We start from the raw sequence: 22,892 nt of genomic DNA, 5'->3' as shown, positions 1-22,892 counted from the left end.
CCATCCAGGCCTTTGCCTGTTCAACACCACTTCCCTTGTGCTTCATGTTTGTCTCTCCATGAAAAGTGTTTGTGCAGAAAATAGCCCCCCTTCCTTCCTGCTTGTGGCACACTTGGCCTTTTGGACTGGAATAACAGCTCCAGAGGCTGCCTCTTGATGTGCAGCTTTTTGAACCACAGAACCAATGCTTGTGAACCCTCTGTCTATCTACCCTGAGAGCCCCAGAGTGGATGGGGGAGCTGAAGATGGGTAGTGCAGGTACAGCTGCAGCTCTGATCCCTGGCTGCTCCATGGATGATGCTCTGTGTCCTCCTGGGAGTGTGGAGTTGGGAGCAGCAGTTCTCTCCATGCTAAAGCATCCACCTGGACAGGATGGAGGTTGGAGAAGGAAGAGCTACACCTTGGCCAGCCTGTTTGGCACAGCCCTGCTTTCTCCTGGTGCCCCCAGAAGTGGATTCAGGAAGGAAGGAGGGATGAGGTTCTCCCAAGCCAAGTGTCTGATCTCTCTGTGCCTCCTGCCAGGCTGAGCTGTAACATCACTTGTGCAAATGTTTCCTTTCCCAGGCTGGTGGAGGGGCCTGGCTGGTTCTGTGGCAGGCCTGATGCCTGGTGAGGAGCTCCTCTCCTCTCCCCCAGGGCCAGTGCCTTGCAGAGGCAAGGGATGCTCCCTCCTTAAGCCAAGCCTTGCTGGGCAGCTCCAGGAGGATGGGCTGGGAGCTGAGGTGGCAGTGGATGCACTCAGTGGTGATTTGCTCTTGCTGTTGTGGGATGTTTGCTGCTTCATCTCACAGTGCCTCCGGGGACCAGGCTGGGGCTGCTGGGCTGCTCAGGTGTCTGTGCCTGGGTGGATGGGACCAGGGATTGAATTTGGGAAGATGCAAAGGTACTGTCTCATGCTGCAAACAGGGTTCATGTTCAAAGCTGGTGTATTTTATACCTGGTGACTTGCACTGTGTCTTGCCAGGTATGAGTGTGTGGAAGGGCCAAGGCCACTGTTTCATGTTGAGGATGTGGAGCTCATTGTGCTGTGTTCAGAGCTGGGCCTGAAGCTCAGAGTGTTGCTGGGTTTCCTTGCTGGGGTGGTGTGGAAATGCCTTTTTTCTCCCTTGACAACGCAGACTGTGTGATCCTCTGTCCCATCAAGGCTGCCAGGTTTGATCCCAGCTGCTTTCTGGTGTGCACAAAGTCCAGCTGGGATGTGCCTGGTGTCACTTGGGGGGTGTGAGGAGAACAGGAGCACACCAGCTACAGACCTGTGGCACTCCCAGCCCTAGAGGGAGCCATGGCTGAAAGCAAAGCCTTTGCTGGGCTTTTAGGGATCTGTTGGAGTGTTCTCTTCTCCCCCTCTAACCCTGACCTTGCTCCTTGGCATCCTGGCCAGTGACCTGCTTGTCTGCCTTCTCTCTAGCTCACCCCACACGTGCCCATCACAGCACAGAGTGTCTGACTTGTCTCTCTCATCTCTCCTTGTGCAGCCACACCAACAGAGCCAGAATCAGTGGTGAAGAAGTACCTGGAGGAGCTGAAGGGAGCTCCTGCTGATGAGGTAAGAGGACAGTGAAGCAACTCCAGCTTGCCCATTTCACTGGGGTGCCAAGGAAACCACAGCAGTGCCCAAGGGCCATCCCTCCTTGGGTATCTGGTGTGGTACATGGTGCTGCTTGCTGTGGCACTGTTGATGTGGAGAATCCTCAGCACTGCCCAAAATTCACATGTGACAACAGGTGACTTGTCCTCATCAGTGGACTGTGATGAAGGCACAGTGTGGGTTGGGCAGCTCATCCTGACACTGCCTCCCCATTTCCTTTGGAGGAAGGAGTTTGGTTTTGGTCTCAGTGCTGAGAGGTCAAAACTAGAGATCAAACCATTTTTTGAACCACAGAGTCAATGCTTGTGAACCCTCTGTCTTCCCTGAGAGCCACTGGAGCTTTTTTCCCCCACTGGAGCTCCTTTGCTGAGAAGCAGGATGTAACCATACTCTCCTCTCTGGCTGATGACAGCTCTCCACCTCCTGGACAATGCAGGAAGTGGAGCGGAGCAATACCAGCCAGATAAGGAAACCTGTCTTTGTGTCCTTAAATGTCAGTTAAAGCTGAAGGCAAATCCTCCTGAAGCATCTCCTTGGTGTGTCAGTCCTCGGGAGCAGGCTGTGCTCTCAGCACGTGGTGGTTTCTCCCCTAGGACTGCATGATCTGCATGGAGAAGCTCTCCTCCCCCTCGGGCTACAGCGACTCGTGCCCCTCCAGCAGCATCAGGCCAGAGGCTGTGGGACGCCTGAGGAACTGCCAGCACTCCTTCCACCTGCTCTGCATGCTGGCCATGTACTCCAACGGGAACAAGGTACTGAGCTGGCCCATCCCCACCAGGCCCCTGTGTGCAGGTGGCTCTGGAGCTCTGATGTGGCTTCTGTCCCCTGGCAGGATGGCAGTTTGCAGTGTCCCTCCTGTAAAACCATCTACGGAGAGAAAACCGGTACCCAGCCCAAAGGGAAGATGGAGATCTCCACTTTCCCCCAGTCCCTCCCAGGACACAAGGACTGTGGGACAATCAGGATTGTGTATCACATCAGCAGGGGCATCCAGGTGAGTGCCCAGCCTGCTGCAGACAGCACAAGCTGGGAGAGCCTCACGAAAAGGGATCCAGTGCAGCACCTGCTGGCAGCCCTTTGCTGAGGAGCCTGTGGTGCCTGGAGCCAGCAGCTGCTCTGGCTGTTCTTCAACATACGAGGGTCTCCTCCATCAGAGATCTTTTCCTGAGCAGCCCCAGCTGCTCTGATGTCTGCCTGAAGCAGGGAGGAGACTGCCCATGATCACAAGGTGGGAAACATCCCATGGTCTGGTTTCACAGCTCATCTTGGTTTCAGTGGTGGGAATGAACATTCAAAGGTTTGAGCTGTGTGGTCTTTTTAAGGTGTTACCAGAGCACATGGAAAAAGCAGTGATTTGGGGCTGTCTCTCACCAAAATTCAGGTAGATTTTAGATCTGGCTTTGTATCCCAGCATGCTTTTGGAGGATCTGTAAAACTTCTGTATCCTATAAGAACAAGTCAGACACGTTGTACTCACCAACAATACCTTGCCTCTACATGGAAGGGCTGGTTTGGGATGGGCCTATGTCAGATCCTGCTGCTGATGGATTGCCCAATTGATATGAGGATGGGTATGTCCATGACAAACCTGTCTCATCTCTTGCAGGGCCCGGAGCACCCCAACCCTGGGATGCCATACACAGCCAGAGGCTTTCCTCGCTATTGTTACCTGCCAGACAATGAGAAGGGCAGGAAGGTGAGGCATCACACCCTGCTAACATCACCCTTCTCAAGCTGTCAAGCTCCTGACAAGCTGCATTCATGGCACAAGTTGCCTTGCTGCTGCTCCTAGCTCTGTTTTTCCTTCCCCCCATAGGTCCTGGAGCTCCTGAAGGTGGCCTGGAAGCGACGCCTGATTTTCACAGTGGGCACCTCCAACACCACGGGCGAGAGCAACACGGTGGTGTGGAATGAGATCCACCACAAGACTGAGATGGACTCAAACCTCAGTGGCCATGGCTACCCTGACCCCAACTACCTGGACAATGTGCTGGCAGAGCTGGCTGCCCAGGGTGTCACTGAGGACTGCCTGGGCCAGTGAGCCTCAGGGGCCACTAGTGCACTTATTCCTGATGCCTTAAGCTCCCTGTCTGACCACCCATCACACTGAGCAATAACAGTTCCGTGGGAGCCCTGCCCGCTCTTCACATTTTTTTGGTGGGGGGGTGTGGGGGAGGGAAGGATATTTTTGTAGAAGCTGTGCTTGTGTCTCTGGGTGGGATTGATGGCTGCAGCCAGGAGCAGCTGGGGTGGGACTGAGGTGACAGATCCCCTGGGGAAGGCAGGACCTTCCTTTGGTAATGCCTGGGGACAGGATGGGAGAGGAGAGTGCCTTGGAAGTCAAGCAAGGTCCTTTTGGGACACATCAGCTCCCTGTCTGAGGCACCACTTGCCTCCCTCCTGCTGTGTATCTCTGCTCAGTCCCAATAAACTCTTCATTCTCACAGCAAGACCCTGCTCTGCCTTCCTGCTGCCTCGGGGCTTGGGGTGGCTCTCTGGGGAACCAGCCTGCTCCGTGGAGCCATGGACATTCATCCAGCCAGGAGGGAAGGCTCAGCTCTGCTGGGGGGACACACCAGGACACTGCTCCCAGGGGTTGTGGTTCCTGCCTGTCAGTGCTTTGGCCACTGGAGTTTGGTGGTCTGTGGCCATGGTGCCAGCAGAGGTGACCTATCAGTGTCCACCCTGTGGGAAGTTGCAGCCCCCTGCTCTTGGCTGTGAGCTGCCAGCCCCAATCCTCTCATCCCAACGATGAGAGGCAGAAGCTGTCCCTCTCTCCCCTTCTCTCAGGTGAAATGGCAGCAATTCAGTGAAGCCTGTGCAGGGAGGACCTGCTGTGCTTTGTGCTGCTGCAGGGCTGCTGGTGCCACCAGCTGGTGACAGTCACCTTCCTCCCAGCAGCAGAGGTGGCCAGCCCAGGTGCCAGCAGCGATGCTCTGGCTCGGAGCCTGTCCCTGCTCTGGCTGCTGGCACCTTGCAAATGGCACATTGCCCCAGAGGCCTTGCTGTGCATTGTCCCCAGGCTGTGTGTCACATGGGAGCTGATGCCTTTTGAAGAGCTGTTTCTTGTCACCTGGGCACTGATATCTTTTGAAGAGCTGTTTCTGGCTCTCCCCCTCCCTGTAGCCACCAAATCCAGCTGCACATTAAATCCTTGCAATCCATCCCTTTGGCACTGGTGCCATCTGCCACTTCACCTCCTTGCTGGGAAATCTGGCATGGGGCTGGGCTTTGTGGCAGCTCTACCATGGCCTCCTCCAGATGAGGAACACTTTGCTTCCTGTCATGCCAATATCAAGATTAAAGGTTTTCCTGAGCCATTGAGGGGTGGAGCTTTCCCCAGTGTCCATCTTGTGCCTGCAGCTCTAAGGAGAAACCCCTAAAACATCAGGGAAATCTGGGCATGCTGCAGGAATGGCAACTCCTGGGGAGCTGCAGTGACGTGTCTGTGTTGCTAAGCTCTACACAAATGGGTTCTGTCTGCTCCTCTCCCACCCTGGTTGCAAAAGGGAGAGGTCTTGAGTTCAAACCTCAGCTTTGTATCCCTGGATCATGTTATGCCAGCAATCAAAGTAGTGAATTGAAGCAAAAATTGAAGCAGGGTTCATTCAGCCCTGTACAAAGCAAGAATTTCCTGCTGAGCCTGGCCTAAGGCATCTCCAGCAGCTGCTGCTGGGTGTGAATCAGCTGGAGCCTCCCTGCATCTGGGCTGGTCCAGGGCAGGGGCGCTGGGCTGTGCTGAGCCAGCCCAGCTCAGCAGCTCATCCCTGACTGCCCTGGACTTGGACACATCTCCTAAAATCCTTGTTCTCTCTGTGCTGGGCCCAAGGTGGCCTCGCCCCCGTGGCAGGGGGATCCAAGGGGTGGAAGGGAGCAGAGCCAGGTGCTCAGGCATGGTGGGAGGCTCAGGGAGATGCTTTGGAAAGTGGGGTGAAACCATAACCACGGTTCCTCTCAGGGCCAGGAGGGGACAGAGCCCCAGATAAATGTTTATGATGCTCCCAGGCACATTTGACCAAAAGCTTTGTGTCCCCCATCCCCAGCTGGAGCCCCAGGAGAGGAGAGGGGGGTGTCTGTCCCAGCCCTGCAGGGATGGCTCATCTGCCACAGGGTGGTTATTATTAGCCCAGCCGTGACCCCGCAGCTATGCTGGGTACCGGCAGCTGCTGAAACTGTGACTCACTGTCCCCCTGCGTCACCCCCCTGCGTCACCCCCCTGCCCTCACCTTGCTGCTGGCACCTTGCCGGCCGGGCAGCACCAGGGAGGGCTCTGGGGGAATTTGGGGGGTCCCGGGGGGAAGCGTTGCTGGGCAGGTGTGGGGGATAAGGGGGGATAAGAAGGAGGAGGCACGGAGGCTGCAGCTGCGCCTGTTTATCCCCTCCGCAGCTGCGCGATGTAATAATCTTTGAATGCCCCATTTCCACTTAATCTGAAGGCGCGGTCCCGGCCCCTTGGGAAGGGGGGGAATCTCCTCCCACGCAGGGGTGAGCGGGCAGCCGCTCCCCTTGGCAAACACGGCAGAGGGAGCGGCGCTGAGGGGCTCCCGAGCCGCGGGGCGCTCCCGCTCCCTGCCCCGTCCCAAGGGCTTGGAAGGGCTACGAGAGATGGGGAAATGTCAGCGTGGGGTGGGCCCAGAGCTGAAAAGGCTTCCGCGCCCCTGCTGCTGGGTGGGACCGTTCACCTGAACGCTGGGTTTGGGTTATTTCGGGTGTGATGCTCCGCAGCGCTTCCCCGCCCGCGGGGCAGGGCTGGCTGCACCCGAGCCAGTCGGGCACGGGCTCACCCTCAGCTCCGGGGCCCCGGTGGGCACACGGCATCCACAGGGAGCTGGGTGTTGGTGGGGCCAGTGGGGGTCCAGGGTGACTTGCCTGGCTGCCCCCATAGCGCCAACAAAGACCGTGAGTCCTGCCAACCCACCCTGGAACATCGCCCCAGTGCCTCCTCTGCCTCAGTTTCCCCTTTCACATGACTGTCCTGTGCCCTGACTCCCCGCAGGTGCCTCAGGGGTCCCGCAGGACGGTTCCCAGAGGGTTTGGGACCAACGGGTGACTCGGGGCGCTCAGCTGTCCCCTCTGCCCGCGGGGTCTGGCCGGGCCGGCAGAGCCGGTGCAGGAATGCGGGGCTGGGAGGGTCTGGCTCCGGGACAGGCGGTCCCTGTGCGGGGGCACTGGGGACAGCTCGTCCCCTCGGCAGTGGGACGGGGAGAGCCGAGCAGGACAGCACATCCAGCAGCAGGAGGACGCCATGGAGCTGCCGTGGGTGCTGCTGGCGCTGGCTGGGACGGCAGCCGCCGACCTGGGTGACTCCCTGGGGACAGGGCTGAGGGGACCGGGGCCTGGGGGGGCTGCGAGGGGTTTGTGCCAGGGAGGGGTTATGGGGCTGGGCATGGCTGGGGGTCCCCACCAGTGCTGGCACGGTGACAGCCCCGTGTGCCAGCACTGGGGTGGATGCGGGGTCAGGCACTTGAGCAGTGCACAACGGGGGGGTCCCCTCGCTCACCGCCCCCTCCGCCAGCCCGGCTGCCCTACGTGCCCCAAGTGCCCCCCATGGCACTGCTGGGCAAGGTCACCGCCACCACCTTCGCGCTGGAGAGGCCCCGCTGCGTCTTCGACGGCCACGCCGATGCCTCCGACGCCGTTTGGCTGGCCGTGGCCTTTGCCAACGGTGAGCACTGGCTGCTCCTGCGGCAGGGGACATGGGGACCCTCCCCGCAGCCGCTCAGCCATCACCTGTGCCGTGCAGCCTCAGCCGCCTTCAGAAACCCGCAGTGCCGGGCTGAGGTGCCCCCGTACCAGCAGCTGCTCGCTGCCCGCTCCTACATGACCCTGGAGACGGCGGCGGCCGCGTATTCCTGCTCGGCCCCGAGCCCGGCCGTGCTGCGGGTCGGGGGTGACACGGCGTGCAGGGACCAGGGCAGACAGGACCCCTGCAATGGGCCCCTGCCCTCCCCGGGACCCTACAGGTAAGGCCAGAAACCCCAAATCCCGGCTGGGGAGACTCGCCTGGACCCAGGGCTTGTTCCCCCCTCGGTATCAGCCCCGTCCCCACGGCAGGGTGAAGTTCCTGCTGATGGGCTGCCGCGGCCCCAAAGCGGAGACGCGCTGGTCCGAGCCCATCCTCCTGCGCACAGGTACTGGTGGCACTGCCACCCCCTCCCCGCGGGTCCCCCGCACCTCCCTGGCTGGGGCGGTGGCAGCAGCGTCAGCCCTGTGCCATCACCCCAAAAGCTGCGGGGAGAGGCGATCCCCGGTCCCACATCCACCCCGCATCGCTCACCCCGCCTGCTTCCAGCGCTCAGCCCGAGCACCATCGAGGCTGCTCCCGCTCGCCCTGGCAGCGCCCTGGTGGTGATCGCCTCCATCCTGGCCAGCCTGGGGGCCGCGCTGGCCGCCGCCGTGCTCGGAGCCCTGGGGTACGGGGGGCTACGGGGGGTGGGGGTGTCCGCAGGGGCCTCAGGACAACACCCCAACTCGGCAACCCCGTCAGCAAAGGAATGGAGATCTTTTAACATTGAAAAAGCCTTTTTATTCCTAAATTGGCGGTTCGCAGGAGAAAAGGCTCCTTGGGGGGCTGGCGCAGGGCCCCACAGTCCCCATTTGATGCCCCTGTTTCTGTGTCCCCGCAGTGCCAAGGTGCGGGGCTCCCTGTGCCACCCGGGCTTGGGGAGCGGCGCCTTCACCCGCAGATCCTACCGGACCCACCACATCCCCCCGGCCCGGCCCCAGCCCCCGCCCCCCGGCTGCAGGTGCAGCCCCCCGGGGCTGGGCCCCTCTGCCCCCCAGCCCCCTGCCCCGTGCCAGAGAACCGTGGAACAGTTTGGGTTGGACGGGACCATGAAGGGACCACCTCGTTCCAGCCCCCCTGCCACAGGCGGGGACACCTTCAACTAGACATGAGCTGTCCTGACAAGTAAAATCTGATTTTCCATCTGCAGCTGTCTCCTCCTGGTCTTTGGCCACGCAGGGTGGGACTGTCAAGTTGGGGGACCTCAAAAGCCACTTGGGGCTCTGGCTGGGTGGCACTTGGTGTCGGTGTGGGGGACATTTGCTGCCACGGGTGGGGTCTGTGGGGGACATCCCCTCCTGTCACCCACCCGTGTCCCAAAGGCAGCGGTGCTCAGCACGCCTCGCCGGCGGGCGCTCAAACACAACAAAAGCTGCCGGGCAAACGAGCCCAACCTGTTTGCCACGGGGCTGCGGCCGCTGCAGGAATGTGGGCGGATGGTGACCGCAGGCGGCTCCCTGGGGACGCGGAGCCGCAGCAGCTCCCGCACTCCTGCCCTCGGCACCCCGGCGCCCGCACCATGCTCCCGCTGCTGCTCCTGCTCCTGCCCGCCGCACACGGCATCGGTGAGTCCAGCAACACCGCCGGGCCGGGCTCGGGACTGCCCTGGGCACCGCGGGATCCCCCGGGCTCAGGCACCAGGGCCCGCCGAGCCTGGCGGTGTGGGGCAGCGGGTGCCCCCTTTTCTGGCTCCTGCTCTGGGTGCCAGCTCCAGTCCCTGGTGTGGCTGATGTTGGTTGACTGGCACAGTGTGGGCTCCCACTGGAAGCCACCAGGGCTCCCCTGAACCTGGAGGTGTAGGGCAGCTGATGCCCCCCCCCGTTCTGGGTGCCACCCCGTGTGTCCCTGGTGTCACCCACCCTGCTCCTCCGGGTGTTCCCCGCGGCTGGGAGCACGCTGGGAGCACGGAGTGGTTTTGCTTCCTCTTTTAATGCAACACATGTCTGAGCCCACGCTGGGGGTGGGAGGGGAGCGGGGGCCCCGCTGCCGAGATCCCAGGGCTCCTGTCCCTGCCCCTGTTCCTGTCCCCATCCCGAGCCCCGGCCCCCCGGTCGGAGCCTCCGTGCCCGGGCTGCAGAGGAGGATCCACGCCCTCCACGGCTCCCCCTCGGCTTCTCCCCGCAGTCAAAGTGGAGCCCAGGCCAGCCCTGACCCAGGAGCGGCTGGAGGGGGTGACAACCGCCTCCACCTTCGTGCTGGACCAGCCCCGCTGCACCTTCAAAGACTTCGGCAACGCCGTCATCTGGCTGGTGGTGACCCTGGACAAGGGTAGGTGGGAGCAGCTCGGGGCAGGGGACGTGCGGGGGTCCCTGTACCCCCACCAAGTCCTCCTCACCACCACCCCCATCCCTGCAGATGCATCCGCCTTCAACGACAGCGTGGGGCCGGGGACTCCCGAGACCGCATTCCAGAGCTTCCCTAACCCCGTCAGTGCCTACATGACCCTGAACGCCACCCTGGACAGCTACCCCTGCCCCAAGCCCGCCGGGGACATCACGGTGCTGCGGGTGGGCAGCGAGACGAGCTGTGCCAAGGATGCGTCGAGACCCACGTGCAATGGCCCCCTGCCCGGGCCCGGGCCCTACCGGTGAGCCTGCCCTGGGACCTGCCCCGCTCCGGGCAGCCCCACGGCACCGTGGCCAACCTCCCTTCCCATCTCAGGGTGAAGTTCCTCGCCCTGGAGGGCTCTGTGCCCGTGGCTGAGACAGGCTGGTCGATGCCAATCACGCTGAGGACAGGTACTGGAGCCCACAGCCGGGATATGGGGCAGTCCTGGGCGTGTGGGGCGCTCCCGGGGGGCTGAATGCTGAGCAACAGCGGTTTGGCGTGAGGGGAAACTGAGGCAGGGCACCGTGTGATGGCACGTGGGGTGGGCACACACCGTCACCCCGCCGGACCCCTGAGCCTCTCTGGGCTGTGTGTCCCTCCATCCCTCCATCCTGCTCCGTCTCCTGCTCTCTCCCCAGCCAAATCACCCAACAGCATCCCCACGGCGAGCAGCGGGCACAGCGCCGGCATGATCGCCATCACCACCATCCTCTCCATCCTCCTCGCCATCCTCCTGGCCGCGCTGGTGGCCATGCTCGTCTTCTGCGGGTGAGTGCCACCCCCTGGGCGCGCTGGGCAGGGTGACACCGTCAGAGGGTGACACCGCCATCCCTCGGTCCCCACCCTCACCCCGCACCCCGCCTTCCCTCCCCAGCTCGGACTCGTGCGGCAGCAGCACCTTCAGCAAGCCGGAGTCGGTGACGGTGCGGCGCTACAACACCCACCACGTCTATGACCAGGCGGCCGCCCGGCTCTGAGCCCCCGCCGCCCCTCCCGCGTGTCCCCGGTGCCGGGTAAATGTCACCCGCAGCGCTCCCTCCCCGCACTGACCCCGGCCCGCAGCGCTCCCTCCCCGCACTGACCCCGCCCACCGCCCCTGGGGACGCGGCCGGAGCCGCCACCCGGAGCGGGACATTAAAGGCTTTTCCCATGCTTGTGCCCGGCCTGTGCCGCCTGTTTGTGACCCCCCGACGCCCCCCGGAAAGCCCCAGGGCCCCCCGTGCCCCACTGTGAGCCCCAGCGCTGGGGGGAGGCAGTTCCTGCACAGAGCAGGGCGCGGCCGGGATGCTCTGCAGTGAGGGACGCTGTCACACCCAGCTGGGCCATCGGGGCCACCTTCGGATGGGGGACAGTCCCCCGGGTGCCCGGCAGCGAGGGGAGCCCGACCCCAGCCCTGGTGCTGGGGTGAGGGGCACGGAAATGCCCCGGGAGGGGGTGGTGGCTGTGGGGGTGTTTCTCCTTTTATCCCACAATGATGCCCCCTGACCGAGCCCAGGGGAGGGGCTCCCACACCCCGAAATGACCCAACGCACCCGGGTGCAGCTCGGGCTCCTCTGAGAGCCAGGAGAGCCCACAAGGGAACCGGCACCCCGGGTGTCTGATCCTGCACCGGGGGTGTCCCTGAGCCCGATCCGGGGGATGTGGGGCTGATCCTGCACCGGGGGTGTCCCTGAGCCCGATCCGGGGGATGTGGGGCTGATCCTGCAGCGGTGAGGGGCGGGCTGGGGCGGGGAGGGGAAGCTGATCCTGATCCAGGGCTGGAAGGGACCGGATCCATCAGGGCTGATCCTCCAGCGGGGTTTGGGTCTCTGGTGCTGATCTCAGGGCTGGGGGTGCCCTGATCCTGCAGCCCGGGCAGGATGAGACCCCGCTGGTGCTGGAGACCATCCCGGTGTGGGTGGAGCCGGGGCAGGTGTGTGTGAATACATCATACACGTCACACACCGGGGCAGGTGTGTGTGAATACATCATACACATCACACACCGGGGCAGGTGTGTGTGAATACTCCTGTGCACATCACACACAAACATTACCAGCCCCGTTTGTCCCCGCAGGCGCCACGCCAAGGGCAGCATCACCCTGGCACCCCCGGCCGGTCACAGCGCCCTCCCGGGCTGTCCTTGTGCCACCCGGGATGGTGTCAGCATCCTGCCCCCCCCGCTGCCCGAGCCGCCTCCGTGGAGCCCGGCCAAGGGAAATCGAGCAAATCCAGCGATTAACTCCTGCCGGGAGCAGCGTGGGAGCAGCGGAGCGATGGTTTCATCCGGCAATCGCGGGTCCTCTCCGCCCTGCACCCCGTAAATAAAACAATGCTTCACCTGCAAAGGGCTGTGGGGGGTCTGTGTCACCTGCCACCCGTGTGTCGCTGGAGGTGGCACATGTGGCCCCGACCGCCTGTGGGGCTGGGGCTGGCGCACGGGGAGGCTCGTGGGGTGGAGGCGGGGATGGCACCTTGTCGCCTTGCTGTCCCCGTGTGCGGGGGAGGCAGAGGGGCAGCGCTGCAGGAACAGAGCGGTGTGTTCACAGCGTGTTCCCAGCGTGTCCCCGCAGCGTCCCCACAGTGTCCCCGCGGTGAAAATGCCAAGGACCCTCTCGGCCAGCACAGCCCTGAGCCCCAGGTGTGGGTGCCGGCCGAGTCCCCGAGCCCGGGTGGGTCTGGCCATGGGGGGGTTCCCTGACCCTCCGCTGGTATTTAGGGCACCAAGCACCCAGAAATGCCACCTGTCCTGGGGCGTGCTGCAGCCGGGAGGAGCAATACTTGAAAAACAAACAAAATAGGTTAAAAATCAATAAAACGCTGGAGGTTTGGGGCGCAGAGCAGCGCTGCACCCCCCAGGTTCGTGGGGGCGGAGGGGTTCGGTCCAACCCAGGCGGGCGCTGGGCTGGGCAGGCTGGGGCTGAACTGCCCTGGAACCGCGGGCGGTGCCGGGGGCTGAGGGAACCGAGGGGACACAGAGGGGACCGAGGGGACAGAGCGGGGACCGAGGGGACAGAGCGGGGGCACAGCGGGGACCGAGGGGACAGAGCAGGGGCACAGCGGGGACAGCCCGCGGGACCCCGGCAGCGCGGGGAGCCCGGCCCCGCCCACCCGCTCAGGCCACGCCCCCTGGCAGACAGCCGATAGCATCACCCAATGGGCACCGCGGATGCGCTCCAGGCCACGACCCTTTTCCCGCCCCCGCGCGCTGATTGGCTGCCGCCGGCGCCGGCCCGCACATGGGCGCTGTGCTCGGGGCCGCGGGTTCGAGGCCGCGCTCGGCGCCGTTTGGCTCCGCTCGGCTCGGCTGGGCTCCGCTGCCCGCCCGCCATGGCCCGGCGCAGCGCCCTCTCCATCCGCATCGTGGAGGGCAGGAACCTGCCCGCCAAGGACATGTGAGTGCCCCCGCGGCGGCCGGGAGAGCTTCGGGGCGGGGGCATCCTCAGGGAGTCGCCGCTTTCCCAGGGGGGCTGCGGGGTGTCCCCCCAACAGGTCCCTGATGGGGACACCACCATCAGGGTGGCCTTAGAGCCTCCTCTCTGCTTTGGGGGCTTGCCCAGAATGGTTTGGGGGGCCCCCAGCCATGCATGAGGTTTAGGGGCTCAGCCCCAGGTGGGTTTAGGATCCCCTTTTGGGGTGTCACCCCTTGGGGTGTTCCCTCCGGGGTGGCTTTGGAGTTGCCCTGCATTGAGGATTCCCCCCAGGGTGATTTTAGGGTCCCCCCCAGCAGTGTGTTTACCTTGGGGGTTCCCTTCAGGGTAGATTTGGGGTACCCCTCCAGCAGTGCATCTGCATTTGGAGGTTCCCCATAGGGCGGCTGTGGAATCCCCCTCGCTTTGGGGGTTCCTCCAGGATGGCTTTGCTGTTTCCTTGCTTTGGGGGTTTCCCTAGTGCGGCTTTGGGGGTTCCCTTCAGGACATTTTGGTGTACCCCCAGCAGTTCTTGGCACTTTGGGGGCTCCCTCAGCAGGGCTGTGATTTGGGGACACCCCCCGGGATGGGGTTGAGGTTTCCCCCCGTGCTGTGGGATGCCCCCAGCCGTGTTTTGGGTACCCCAAGCAGCGCTTCCACTTTGGGGGCTCCCCCGGGGGTGCCACGGGGCAGGGCTGTCCCCACCACGGAGGGACCCTCGCAGGGACCCCCGGAGCTCAGCAGGACCCAGTACAGCCGTGCCCAAAGGAGCAGGGCAGTGCTGTGTCCCATCCCCGGCTCCATCCCACCTGGCTGAGGCCCGGGGGCAGCCCTTGGCTCGGGATTTCCCTCCCAGAAATTCCCGGTGCTCTCTGTCCTCATCGCTCTGATCCTTATGGGGGGACAGCACCGGGATGGCCCCAGCCGCCACCAAGGCAGCGGGAAGCTGCTGAGGAGCGCTCGGCAGCCGGAAAACCAGCAAAAATCCCTGCAGCCGTCATGGAAAAAGAGGATAAACAAGGAAAGAAACATGACTTTTTTTTTTTCTTCTTCTTTTTTTAAATCCCGTGTGTCAGGGCCTGATTTTTAAATCCCTTGGCACAAGTCCCCGCCGGAGCTTGACCCAGCACGGGCGGGCTCTGGGTTTTGGGAGGTTCTGCGTTTTGGGAGCGCCTGGAGCGGAGCTTTCCGGACCGGTGCCTTTGGGACGTGGCGCTGGGCTGGGACAGCGGGGAGGGAAACCCGAGCGCGACCTTGGCCGTGGCTGCCCCGGCCCCCTCCCCGCTGCCCCGGCGGATCCGGTTCCCTGCCCTGGCACCGCCCTTGGGATCGCTGCTTTCCTCGGGGAGTTCCCTCCGCGGGGTGTCCCCAGCTCAGACACCGCTGGCAGCAGCCAGGGGTGATGGAGCACCCCCAAATCCCCGGGGGGAACCCCCAGATCCCCAGGATTTGGCTCAGGGAGTGACGGGAGCTCCCCCAGCTGGGGCTGGCAAATGTTCCCCTCGTCTTTATCCCAGGAAAGCAAGGGAAAGGGTCTGCCTGATTTTTTTCAATGGCTTTTAATTTTTAAATTTGCTTTATTTGGTATTGATTTTTGTTTATTATTATTTTATAATATTATTATTATTATTTTAATTTCTTTTATTTGAATTTCTGTTTTATTATTTATTTCCTTTATTGGATTATTTGAATGTTAGGATAACAAATAACGCCAGTAATTTTTTATCTTCATTTTTATCCTAATCTGGTCTATTTTTATTTCAGTATTTTCACTTTTTAACTTTTTATTTAATTATTTTAAAAATTCTTTTTATTTCATTTTTGCCCTTTTTCCTTTTTCCCCCACTTATTATTAATTTCTTCACTTATTATTCCTTGTTTTATTTTATTATTTTATTTTGTTCTTTTATTCTATTATTTTTCTTTTATTTTTTCTTTTATTTTTTTAATTTTCTTTTTCTTTTCTTTTTCATTATTTTTTATTCAATTTTTCTTTTCTTTTTCTTTTGTTTTAATTTATTTTTTATTCTACTTTAATTTCATTTGATTTTTTTATTTCTATTTTTCTTTTATTTTTTTAAATTCTATTTTCCTTCAATTTATCATTCTATTTTTTTCTTTCCTTTTTAGTTCCATTTTTAATTTCAATCTTTATTTACTTATTCTCACCACCCCCCAGGGCAGACCAGCGCTGCTGCCTCCACCAGTTAATTTTTAATTCCATCCCTCCGCGGCTCTGCTGCCGGAGGGGTGGCTGCGGGTTCCTTCCCCCTTCCCCCAGTCCTGCCTGGGCACATTTCCTCTTTCCAAAGCCCTTCCCCTTTCCAGCTCCTTCCCCGCACGCAGCGCGGGTGCCCCAGCCAGCCCCGCACCCACCGCGCCGCCAATCCCTCGGTGACATCCCGGGACAGGGATGCTGCGCGGGCGGAGCCTCTGGAGCGGGGATTTCTCCTCATCCAGGCACCTCCCGCAGCCCATCCTGTGTTTGGATGCCTGGAACACGCCGTGCCCGGGTGGCTTCCCGGCTCTCTGGCTGTCCCCTCGCTGGGGACAAGGGTTTGCCGCTGTCACCGCTGTCACCGCGGGTTGCCGGGCGCAGCTGGAGCGGGCAGCAGCTGCTCCCTTTCCGCCTGCCCGCTCCCGGCGGCGCCCGTGGTTTGCACAAGGCAGGAAATGTCAGCGAGGGGCTCCGCTGGATGGCACTTCACCCGCGGCTCTCCTTAGAAACCCTCTCTTTAAAAACCCTCTCGGCAGGGCTGGCATGGAGCGGGAGCGGCTCTTGGCAACCTGCTGCATTCCAGCCCCGCGGGGCCGCAGGGGTGGAAGCGCCTGGGAGCGGGGATGTTGTCCTGGTACCCGGGATGCACGGCCCAGAGAAATCCCTGCTGCAGTGTTAGCAGGGCAGGAAGCCCCACAAAGCCTTTCAGTTCCCTCCAACCCCTTTGGAATCCCCCAAAACCCCTTTCAGTCCCCCCCCAAACCCTTTCAGTCCTCTCCCACATCCTTTGATTTCCCCCCCAAGAACCCTTTCAATCCCCCTCAAAACCATTTCTTTCCCCTCCAACCCTTTCTGAATCTCCCAAAACCCTTTCAGTCCACTCCAACTCCTTCAGTCCCTCCAAAACCCCTCTGGATTCACCCAAATTCTTTCAGTAGCCCCCAAAACCCTTTCAATCTGCCCAGCAGCTGCCTCTCAGCCTCTCTAGATTTGGGATGTGGAAATCACTCAGTGTCTGGGGTCCCCCCATGGGTGCACCCTCCCTTTCCCCAGGACACTGCCTGAAGGTGCCTCTGGGGTTGGTGTTGATGAGTTCTCCATGCTCCAAGCTGCTCTGTGCCCGTGGGATGGGAGCCATGACCTTTCCATGACCTTGGCCACCCCCCAGCTCCTGGCTCCTCTGTCCCTGGCTGGAGCCCTCACCCCTGACTCTGTTTCTGATGAACCAGGGCAACAAGCTGTAAAACTGATTATTTTTTGGCAAGGGTGACTCAGGTTGTCCCCAGGGAGGAAGCATGGTCAAAGCATGGTGATGGCTGCCCTCCACACCCTCTGCATCCCTGGGGGTGTCCCTAGGGCTGTCCCCATGCCTGTGGGAGTGCTGGGGGTCTGGGGACACCCTGGGGCTGGAGGAGGCTGCTGTGGCCTCACTCCTGGTGTGTGACATTGGGCTGCAGGTGCCTGAAGCTGTTTTGGGGAAAGGGTGGGGTTTGTTTGCTCCTTGCCTTCCTGCGTGGAAGAGGAAAAGCCACTTCTGGCACCAGCAGGACACAGCGGCCGGACACGGTCAGGGAGGAGTGTCCCCAGTCTGGAGGCCAGGCCAGGGTCACCCTGTGCTGGCAGCTGTGACCAAGTGCCCCCGTGGAAGCCTCTGGCAGCCTCTGCTCCCCAGCCTCACCCTCAGGGCTTGGTCTCTGCAAGGTTCTGTGGGGGCTGTCAGGGCTGGGGGCTTTGGTCACCCATGGCCAGGAGAGTCCTGTGGGCTGGATGGTGGCCAGGCTGTGGCTGGTGGCACTGACAGGGCTGTCCCTTGTCCTTCCAGCACGGGGAGCAGTGACCCCTACTGCATCGTGAAGATCGACGATGAGGCCATCATCAGGTGGGTGGCCCAGCTCCCTGGCTGTCCCTAAAACTGCTGAGCCCCAAACCTCGCTCCTGGCAGGTGTCTCCATCTGCTGCAGGCACATTATTGTTATGATTATTGTTAAGATCATTATTTATTGTTATTTATCATTCATTATTATTCCCTGCTTTGGGCTGAGGTGCTCCTGCAGACACAGCAGTGTCAACAGCTCATGGCCCCCTCCCCTCTACCCCACCCCTGTGTCACAAGACAAGACAAGGACAGGGACAGAGACTCATCCCTGCCCCAGCTGAGGGTTCCAAACTCTGGGTGCTTCCCCCAGCCATGGGGGAAGGTCCCAGGGCTGGGAGTGCCCCTGAGAGGGAGCCCTGTCCCCCGTGTCACCAGTGCCACCTGCCCCACAGGACTGCCACGGTGTGGAAGACGCTGTCCCCGTTCTGGGGGGAGGAATATGAGGTGCAGCTCCAGCCTGGCTTCCACAGCATCTCCATCTACGTCATGGACGAGGATGCCCTCAGGTGTGCTGGGGGCTGGGGCTGGGGACTCTGTTGGTGGCTTTGGCTCCCTGCATGCTCAGCCTGGTGCTGACACCAGAGAATCCACACCTGTGCATGCTGCCGTGGCCTTTGAGACACAGATGGGTGAAGTTATCTCCCAAGGATATTGTCCAGCTGGCAGCAGAGGGTGGCTGGTGTGCTCCATGGGGACAGACACACCAAGGTGGCCCCTGTCCCCCCAAAGTGGGGGCTGTCCTACCTGGGCACCAATCCCATGCCATGTCCTGCTTCCCACTTTTGTTTTCCAGCCGTGATGACATCATTGGGAAGGTCTGCATCACCCGGGACATGCTGGCAGAGCACCCCAAGGGTAGGGGAAAGGTGGCTGGGGGGTCCCAGGAGGGACCCACCCCTTGGACAAGCGGGTCCTGACGGGCTCCCCAATGACACCTTCATGGGGATTCCCCCTTTTCCCACAGGGTACAGCGGCTGGATGAGCCTCAGCGAGGTGGACCCTGATGAGGAGGTGCAGGGGGAGATCCACCTGCGGGTGGAGGTGCTGGGCAGCCAGGGCAGCCGGCGGCTGCGCTGCTCCGTGCTGGAGGCCAGGTGAGAGGGGACACGAGGGTGACAGGGGCTGTGTGCGCAGCTGGGACATGGGGGCTGCTCCATGACTCAGTTTCCCTGGTGTATCCAGACCTTTGGGTGCAGAGAACCCTCCTCATCACCCAGCAAGTGCTGGGGTGCTGGGGCAGGGTCTACGTCATCTGCAGGTCTTTGGGACATATATCTAGAGATTCTCTGAGAGGGGAGGGGGTGCCACGGGTGCCTGTAGGTATTTTGGGAGGTTGCTGGTAAATTCCCCCTCTTCTTGGCAGGGATTTGGCCAGGAAGGACCGGAATGGTGCCTCTGACCCCTTTGTCCGCCTGCGCTACAATGGGAAGACACAGGAGAGCACCGTGAGTGCGGCTGCACCCATGCCCAGCCTGCCAGGGCTGCAGGGGGAATCCATCCATGGGGAAACCCAGAGCCACCCCTGTCCCCCAGCATCCCCAGCCTGGTGTCCCTGAGAGATAGACCCACTCAGAAAGAGGGACAAAGCTGTTGCCTTTGCAGGTGGTCAAGAAATCCTGTTACCCTCGCTGGAACGAGACCTTTGAGTTCGAGCTGGCCGAGCCCGCCGGGGAGAAGCTCTGTGTGGAGGTGTGGGACTGGGACCTCGTTGGCAGGAACGACTTCCTGGGCAAGGTGAGCCCCAAACCCTTCCAGTGCTGCCAAGGATCCTGCCCAGCTGCACACCCAGCCCTCTCCTGCCTTCCCCTCCCAGGTGGTGTTCAGCGTGCAAGGGCTGGAGGCGGCCGGGCAGGAGGAGGGGTGGTTCAGGCTGTGGCCAGACAAGTCCAAGCCAACAGAGGATGGGTGAGTTTTGGCACAGGGTGTTGGGGTGTGCTGGGGTGGTCCCAGTGCCCTCAGGGGCATTAGGGAGGGGAGTTTTCCTGGAAGTGTTATCGCTTTGGAGGGGTAGCCTGGCCTCAGGCCACCTCCTGCTGGGTGAAGTATCCATCCATCCATCCATCCATCCATCCATCCATCCATCCATCCATCCATCCATCCATCCATCCATCCATCCCTCCATCCATCCATCCATCCATCCATCCATCCATCCATCCATCCATCCATCCATCCATCCATCCATCCATCCATCCCCCCACCCACCCACCCACCCTGTGCTCCTGCAGGCGCCGGGGCAGCCTGGGCTCGCTGCAGCTGCAGGTGAAGCTTCGGGATGAGACGGTTCTTCCCTCCCACTGCTACCAGCCCCTGGTGCAGCTCCTGTGCCAGGAGGTGAAGTCGGGGCGCCAGGTGAGGGGTGCATGCCCAGCCCTGCTGGAGCACCCACATTTCCCAGCTCTGTGCCTGCCTTGGGCTGCCACATTATGGTGCCTCTTCCCTCCAGGATGGCCAAGTGCACCTGGTCACCCTCCTGGATGAAACCACCACGGCCGAGTGCCGGCAGGAGGTCGCCATCAACTTGGTCAAACTCTTCCTGGGCCAGGGGCTGGTCAAGGAGTTCCTGGACCTGCTCTTTGAGCTGGAGCTGGCCAAGCCCTGTAAGGCTGGAATGGGGAGTGGACCTGGAGGATCATTATCATCTCCCGGGGCTGTAAAACCTCCAGGGCCTTTTGTGGGGATTTTTTGGGAGTGATGGTTGAGGCTCAGCCATCACACTGTGGAATCTGTTGGGCTCGTCCCAGCAGTTCATGGGCTGAGGTTGGTGGGGGAGCAGGTGGGCTGAGGTTAGGAAATCCCCATGACCCCCATGGAAATGGCCAGGGGGGCAAGGCACAGCCTCTGGGAATGACCCCCATGACTGCAGCTGTGGGTGCTGGCCCCATGGGGTGCCAAGCCAGTGACAGGGAAAGGAGAAACCAGAGGAAGGTGTGACACCAAGTCCATGGGAGTCTGTTTTTCCCTTTGAGAGGGCTAACTCTATGTTAAGCAGTTAATGTTTCCAGGGCTGAGGGCTTGGGGATTGACCAAAGAGCGAGAGTTCATGGGATGCTACATGCAGCTGCCCAGGGATGACCTGTGGCCATCCCCCAGGCCATGGCCCCTCTCCTGTTTTGCAGGTGAGCCCAACTCTCTGTTCCGGAGCAACTCTCTGGCCTCGAAGTCCATGGAGTCCTTCCTCAAGGTGCCAAACCAGCCAAAACCTCCTTTTCCCAGGTCATCCTGGCCCTGGGCTGTTCCCAGGGGAAGAACTGGGAGGGCTGCTGTGCTTGTGCCTTCCCCTGGGAGTGGGATGCTGGACAAAACCCACTGGGTGACCCTGGGGGTGTCGGGTGCCAAATCTGCAGCCCATCCCTGTCCCTGTGTGGTCCCTCGGCAGGTGACAGGGATGCCATACCTGCACTTTGTCCTGGGCCCCACCATCACCCGCGTGTTCGAGGAGAGGAAATACGTGGAGCTGGACCCCGGCAAGGTGGAGATCAAGGACGTCGGGTAAGGGGCTCGTGGGGTGGCAGGGCAGGGCTGGCCCCAGCGCTGGGGGTGACAGCGGCGGTGCCCGCAGGTGCTCGGGGCTGCACCGGGTGCAGACGGAGGGCGAGGTGATCGAGCAGGGCCGACAGCACCTCCAGTCCTACCTGGGCGAGCTCCTGGACGCCATCGTCAGGTCGGCCCCGGCGTGTCCGCCCCTGATCCGCGCCGCGTTCCGCCAGCTCTTCCAGCGCGTCGGGGAGCGCTTCCCGCAGCACCAGGTCGGGATGGGGCGGGGGATGGAGCGGGGTCAAACAGGGACATCCCCAGGGGACAGCGCTCTCTGGGAGCCTTCCCAGCTGTGCTCAGCGGGGTCCCCTCTTGGGCAAGCAGCAGCCCCGCTGTTTGTGGGGTTGTGCCACGTTGGGAGAGACCCTCACGTGTGTTCCCCACCCCCTCGGTGGTCACAGCACGCCAAATTTGTGGCTGTCACCAGCTTCCTGTGCCTGCGCTTCTTCTCGCCGGCCGTGATGACCCCCAAGCTGTTCCAGCTGCGGGCCACACACGCGGACGCGCGGACCAGCCGCACGCTGCTGCTGCTGGCCAAGGTGCGGCACCGGGGCTGGGCTTTGGGGTGTCCTTGGGGCCAGCCGGGTGTCCCGGGGCTGACGCTGCCATTCTCGGGGTCCCCAGGCCATCCAGCTGGTGGGGAACATGGAGCCGGCGGCCGGGCGCGCCAAGGAGACGTGGCTGTCGCCGCTGCTGCCCGCCCTGCAGCAGGGCACCGCCCGCATGAGGGACTTCATCACCCGCCTGGTGGGCACGGAGCAGGAGCAGGGCGAGGAGGAAGGTGAGGGGCGGCCCCCGCCGGCCGTGCTGAAGGAGGGGCTGCTCCTTGTGCACAAGACACGGGGCAAAGGGCCGCTGCTCGCTGCTGCCGCCGGCAAGAAGCTCCATTTCTGCCTCACCGGGGAGTCCCTGAGCTTCGGCAAGAGCCTCGGAGCGGAGGTACGGGCGTGCTGGGGGGCCGGGGGGCGGCAGCGGGATGGCGCTGACCCCCTGTGTCCCCTATGTGTGTGTCCCCTCCATCAGCGTATCGGTGCCATCGCCTTGGGCGACATCCTGGCGGCCGAGAAGGTGGAGGAGAAGAGCTTCGGCAGCTCGCACGTCATGCAGGTGGTCTACCTGGCCACGGGCGGGCAGCAGGAGACGGCATACCTGCAGTGCAAGGTGCGGCGGGGACAGCCCGAGCGGTGGCACAGCCCGGGCGGTGGCACTGCCCGGGGTCCCTCTGAGTGTCCCCAACCCCGCAGTGTGTCAACGAGCTGAACCAGTGGCTGTCAGCCCTGCGCAAGGTGTGCGGCAACAACCCCCGGGTGCTCCGCTCCTACCACCCCGGCGTGTTCCGCGGGGACAAGTGGAGCTGCTGCCACCAGCGCGACAGGACAGGTACAGGGAGGTGGCCCCGCGGGGGTGCTGGGGTGTCCCCACGTGCGGTGACACTGCTGTCCCGCAGGGCTGGGATGCGACCGGACCCGGCACGGCGTCACCCTGCAGGACTGGAGTGACCCGCTGGAGCCCGCGGTGGAGGCTCAGCGCCTCTTCCAGCACCTGCAGGGCCTCCGGGACACGCTCAGGTGAGCCCTGCCCCGGGAGCCCCGCACGGCCCCGGCAGCCCCTTCCCCTCCTGCCACGGGCCCGGCCCTCTCCTCTCCGCAGGGACAAGTACTGGGAGCTGCTGGAGCCGGAGCACGCCCAGAACGGAGCCCGGGGTGAAGGTGGGTGCGGGTTTGGGGGTCCTGTGGGGATGGGAGCTGTCCCCAGGGGTCACAGGGGGCTGTGGTGGCAGGAGGGACCCCAGGGGCTGTGGTGGTTCGAGGTGGCCCTAGGGGCTGTGGTGACCCCAGGGGCTGTGGTGGTTCGAGGTGGCCCTAGGGGCTGTGGTGACCCCAGGGACTGTGGTGGCGGGGGTGACCCCAGGGGCGCTGTGGTGGTTTGAGGTGACTCCAGGGGCGCTGTGGTGGTTGGGGTGACCCCAGGGGCTGTGGTGGTTGGGGTGACTCCAGGGGAGCTGTGGGCTGTCACTGTCGCTCCGTGTCCCCAGACGCTGCCCTGCCCGAGGGGCTGAGCCGTTTGCTGGCGGCGCTGGCGGAGCTGGAGCGCTGCCACGGGCGGGCGCAGCCCCCGCGGGCCCCGGCCCCGGCGCTGCTGCGGCTGCAGACGTGAGGGCCCGGCTGAGGGAGC

The 22,892-nt window shown here is 62.2% G+C and overlaps 4 protein-coding genes across 6 annotated transcripts in view; all 4 read left to right on the top strand.

Annotated features, from left to right (window-relative positions):
• Window positions 1-4,038, top strand: part of DTX2 (deltex E3 ubiquitin ligase 2) — a 34,976-nt gene extending 30,938 nt beyond the window's left edge. The window contains exons 6-10 of one of the 2 annotated variants that reach the window (XM_030962824.1): window positions 1,476-1,546; window positions 2,182-2,340; window positions 2,421-2,582; window positions 3,195-3,284; window positions 3,405-4,038. In XM_030962824.1, coding sequence (XP_030818684.1) covers window positions 1,476-1,546; window positions 2,182-2,340; window positions 2,421-2,582; window positions 3,195-3,284; window positions 3,405-3,629 — 707 coding nt within the window. In that variant the 3' untranslated portion in view covers window positions 3,630-4,038. The remainder of the gene's footprint in view (window positions 1-1,475; window positions 1,547-2,181; window positions 2,341-2,420; window positions 2,583-3,194; window positions 3,285-3,404) is intronic. The other variant, XM_030962825.1, reaches the window with a different exon arrangement.
• A 2,734-nt stretch (window positions 4,039-6,772) lies between these two features.
• On the top strand, window positions 6,773-8,509 carry UPK3B (uroplakin 3B). Its single transcript, XM_030962842.1, has 6 exons — window positions 6,773-6,888; window positions 7,104-7,253; window positions 7,332-7,551; window positions 7,643-7,719; window positions 7,881-8,001; window positions 8,215-8,509. Exons 1-6 carry the CDS (start codon window positions 6,834-6,836, stop codon window positions 8,477-8,479), a joined length of 888 nt encoding a protein of 295 aa, XP_030818702.1. The 5' UTR covers window positions 6,773-6,833; the 3' UTR covers window positions 8,480-8,509.
• Window positions 8,510-8,673: 164 nt separating this feature from the next.
• Window positions 8,674-11,876, top strand: LOC115911646 (uroplakin-3b-like protein 1). Of its 2 annotated transcripts, XM_030962782.1 has the most exons (7): window positions 8,674-8,938; window positions 9,498-9,641; window positions 9,729-9,960; window positions 10,035-10,111; window positions 10,340-10,469; window positions 10,576-10,714; window positions 11,757-11,876. In XM_030962782.1, exons 1-6 carry the CDS (start codon window positions 8,800-8,802, stop codon window positions 10,676-10,678), a joined length of 825 nt encoding a protein of 274 aa, XP_030818642.1. In that variant the 5' UTR covers window positions 8,674-8,799; the 3' UTR covers window positions 10,679-10,714; window positions 11,757-11,876. The 2 variants fall into 2 exon arrangements, with proteins under 2 accessions (XP_030818642.1, XP_030818641.1); XM_030962781.1 differs by lacking the exon at window positions 11,757-11,876 and having other exon boundaries at window positions 8,675-8,938; window positions 10,576-10,857.
• Window positions 11,877-12,948: 1,072 nt separating this feature from the next.
• Window positions 12,949-22,886, top strand: LOC115911564 (ras GTPase-activating protein 4-like). The gene is made up of 20 exons (XM_030962630.1): window positions 12,949-13,074; window positions 17,130-17,186; window positions 17,576-17,689; window positions 17,977-18,038; window positions 18,148-18,277; window positions 18,547-18,628; window positions 18,786-18,917; window positions 18,997-19,088; window positions 19,409-19,532; window positions 19,627-19,780; window positions 20,300-20,364; window positions 20,560-20,672; window positions 20,743-20,929; window positions 21,119-21,256; window positions 21,342-21,656; window positions 21,741-21,878; window positions 21,962-22,097; window positions 22,165-22,285; window positions 22,368-22,426; window positions 22,753-22,886. Exons 1-20 carry the CDS (start codon window positions 13,010-13,012, stop codon window positions 22,872-22,874), a joined length of 2,406 nt encoding a protein of 801 aa, XP_030818490.1. The 5' UTR covers window positions 12,949-13,009; the 3' UTR covers window positions 22,875-22,886.
• Window positions 22,887-22,892: the final 6 nt, after the last annotated feature.

The sequence above is a fragment of the Camarhynchus parvulus genome, chromosome 19, assembly GCF_901933205.1.
Source record: "Camarhynchus parvulus chromosome 19, STF_HiC, whole genome shotgun sequence".
NCBI lineage: Eukaryota > Metazoa > Chordata > Aves > Passeriformes > Thraupidae > Camarhynchus > Camarhynchus parvulus.
The sequence above is the reverse complement of the archived record's forward strand: the minus strand, read 5'-3'. Positions and strand labels throughout refer to the sequence as shown.

Coding starts and splice junctions, on each gene's coding strand:
- UPK3B (XM_030962842.1), top strand. CDS start 6,834: ATGGAGCTGCCGTGGGTGCTGCTGGCGCTGGCTGGGACGGCAGCCGCC. Junction 7,254..7,331: donor GGCCGTGGCCTTTGCCAACG/GTGAGCACTGGC, acceptor TGTGCCGTGCAG/CCTCAGCCGCCTTCAGAAAC. Junction 7,720..7,880: donor GCCCATCCTCCTGCGCACAG/GTACTGGTGGCA, acceptor GCCTGCTTCCAG/CGCTCAGCCCGAGCACCATC.
- LOC115911646 (XM_030962782.1), top strand. CDS start 8,800: ATGTGGGCGGATGGTGACCGCAGGCGGCTCCCTGGGGACGCGGAGCCG. Junction 8,939..9,497: donor GCCCGCCGCACACGGCATCG/GTGAGTCCAGCA, acceptor TTCTCCCCGCAG/TCAAAGTGGAGCCCAGGCCA. Junction 10,112..10,339: donor GCCAATCACGCTGAGGACAG/GTACTGGAGCCC, acceptor CTCTCTCCCCAG/CCAAATCACCCAACAGCATC.
- LOC115911564 (XM_030962630.1), top strand. CDS start 13,010: ATGGCCCGGCGCAGCGCCCTCTCCATCCGCATCGTGGAGGGCAGGAAC. Junction 19,781..20,299: donor GCTGGAGCTGGCCAAGCCCT/GTAAGGCTGGAA, acceptor CCTGTTTTGCAG/GTGAGCCCAACTCTCTGTTC. Junction 20,930..21,118: donor AGCGCTTCCCGCAGCACCAG/GTCGGGATGGGG, acceptor CGGTGGTCACAG/CACGCCAAATTTGTGGCTGT.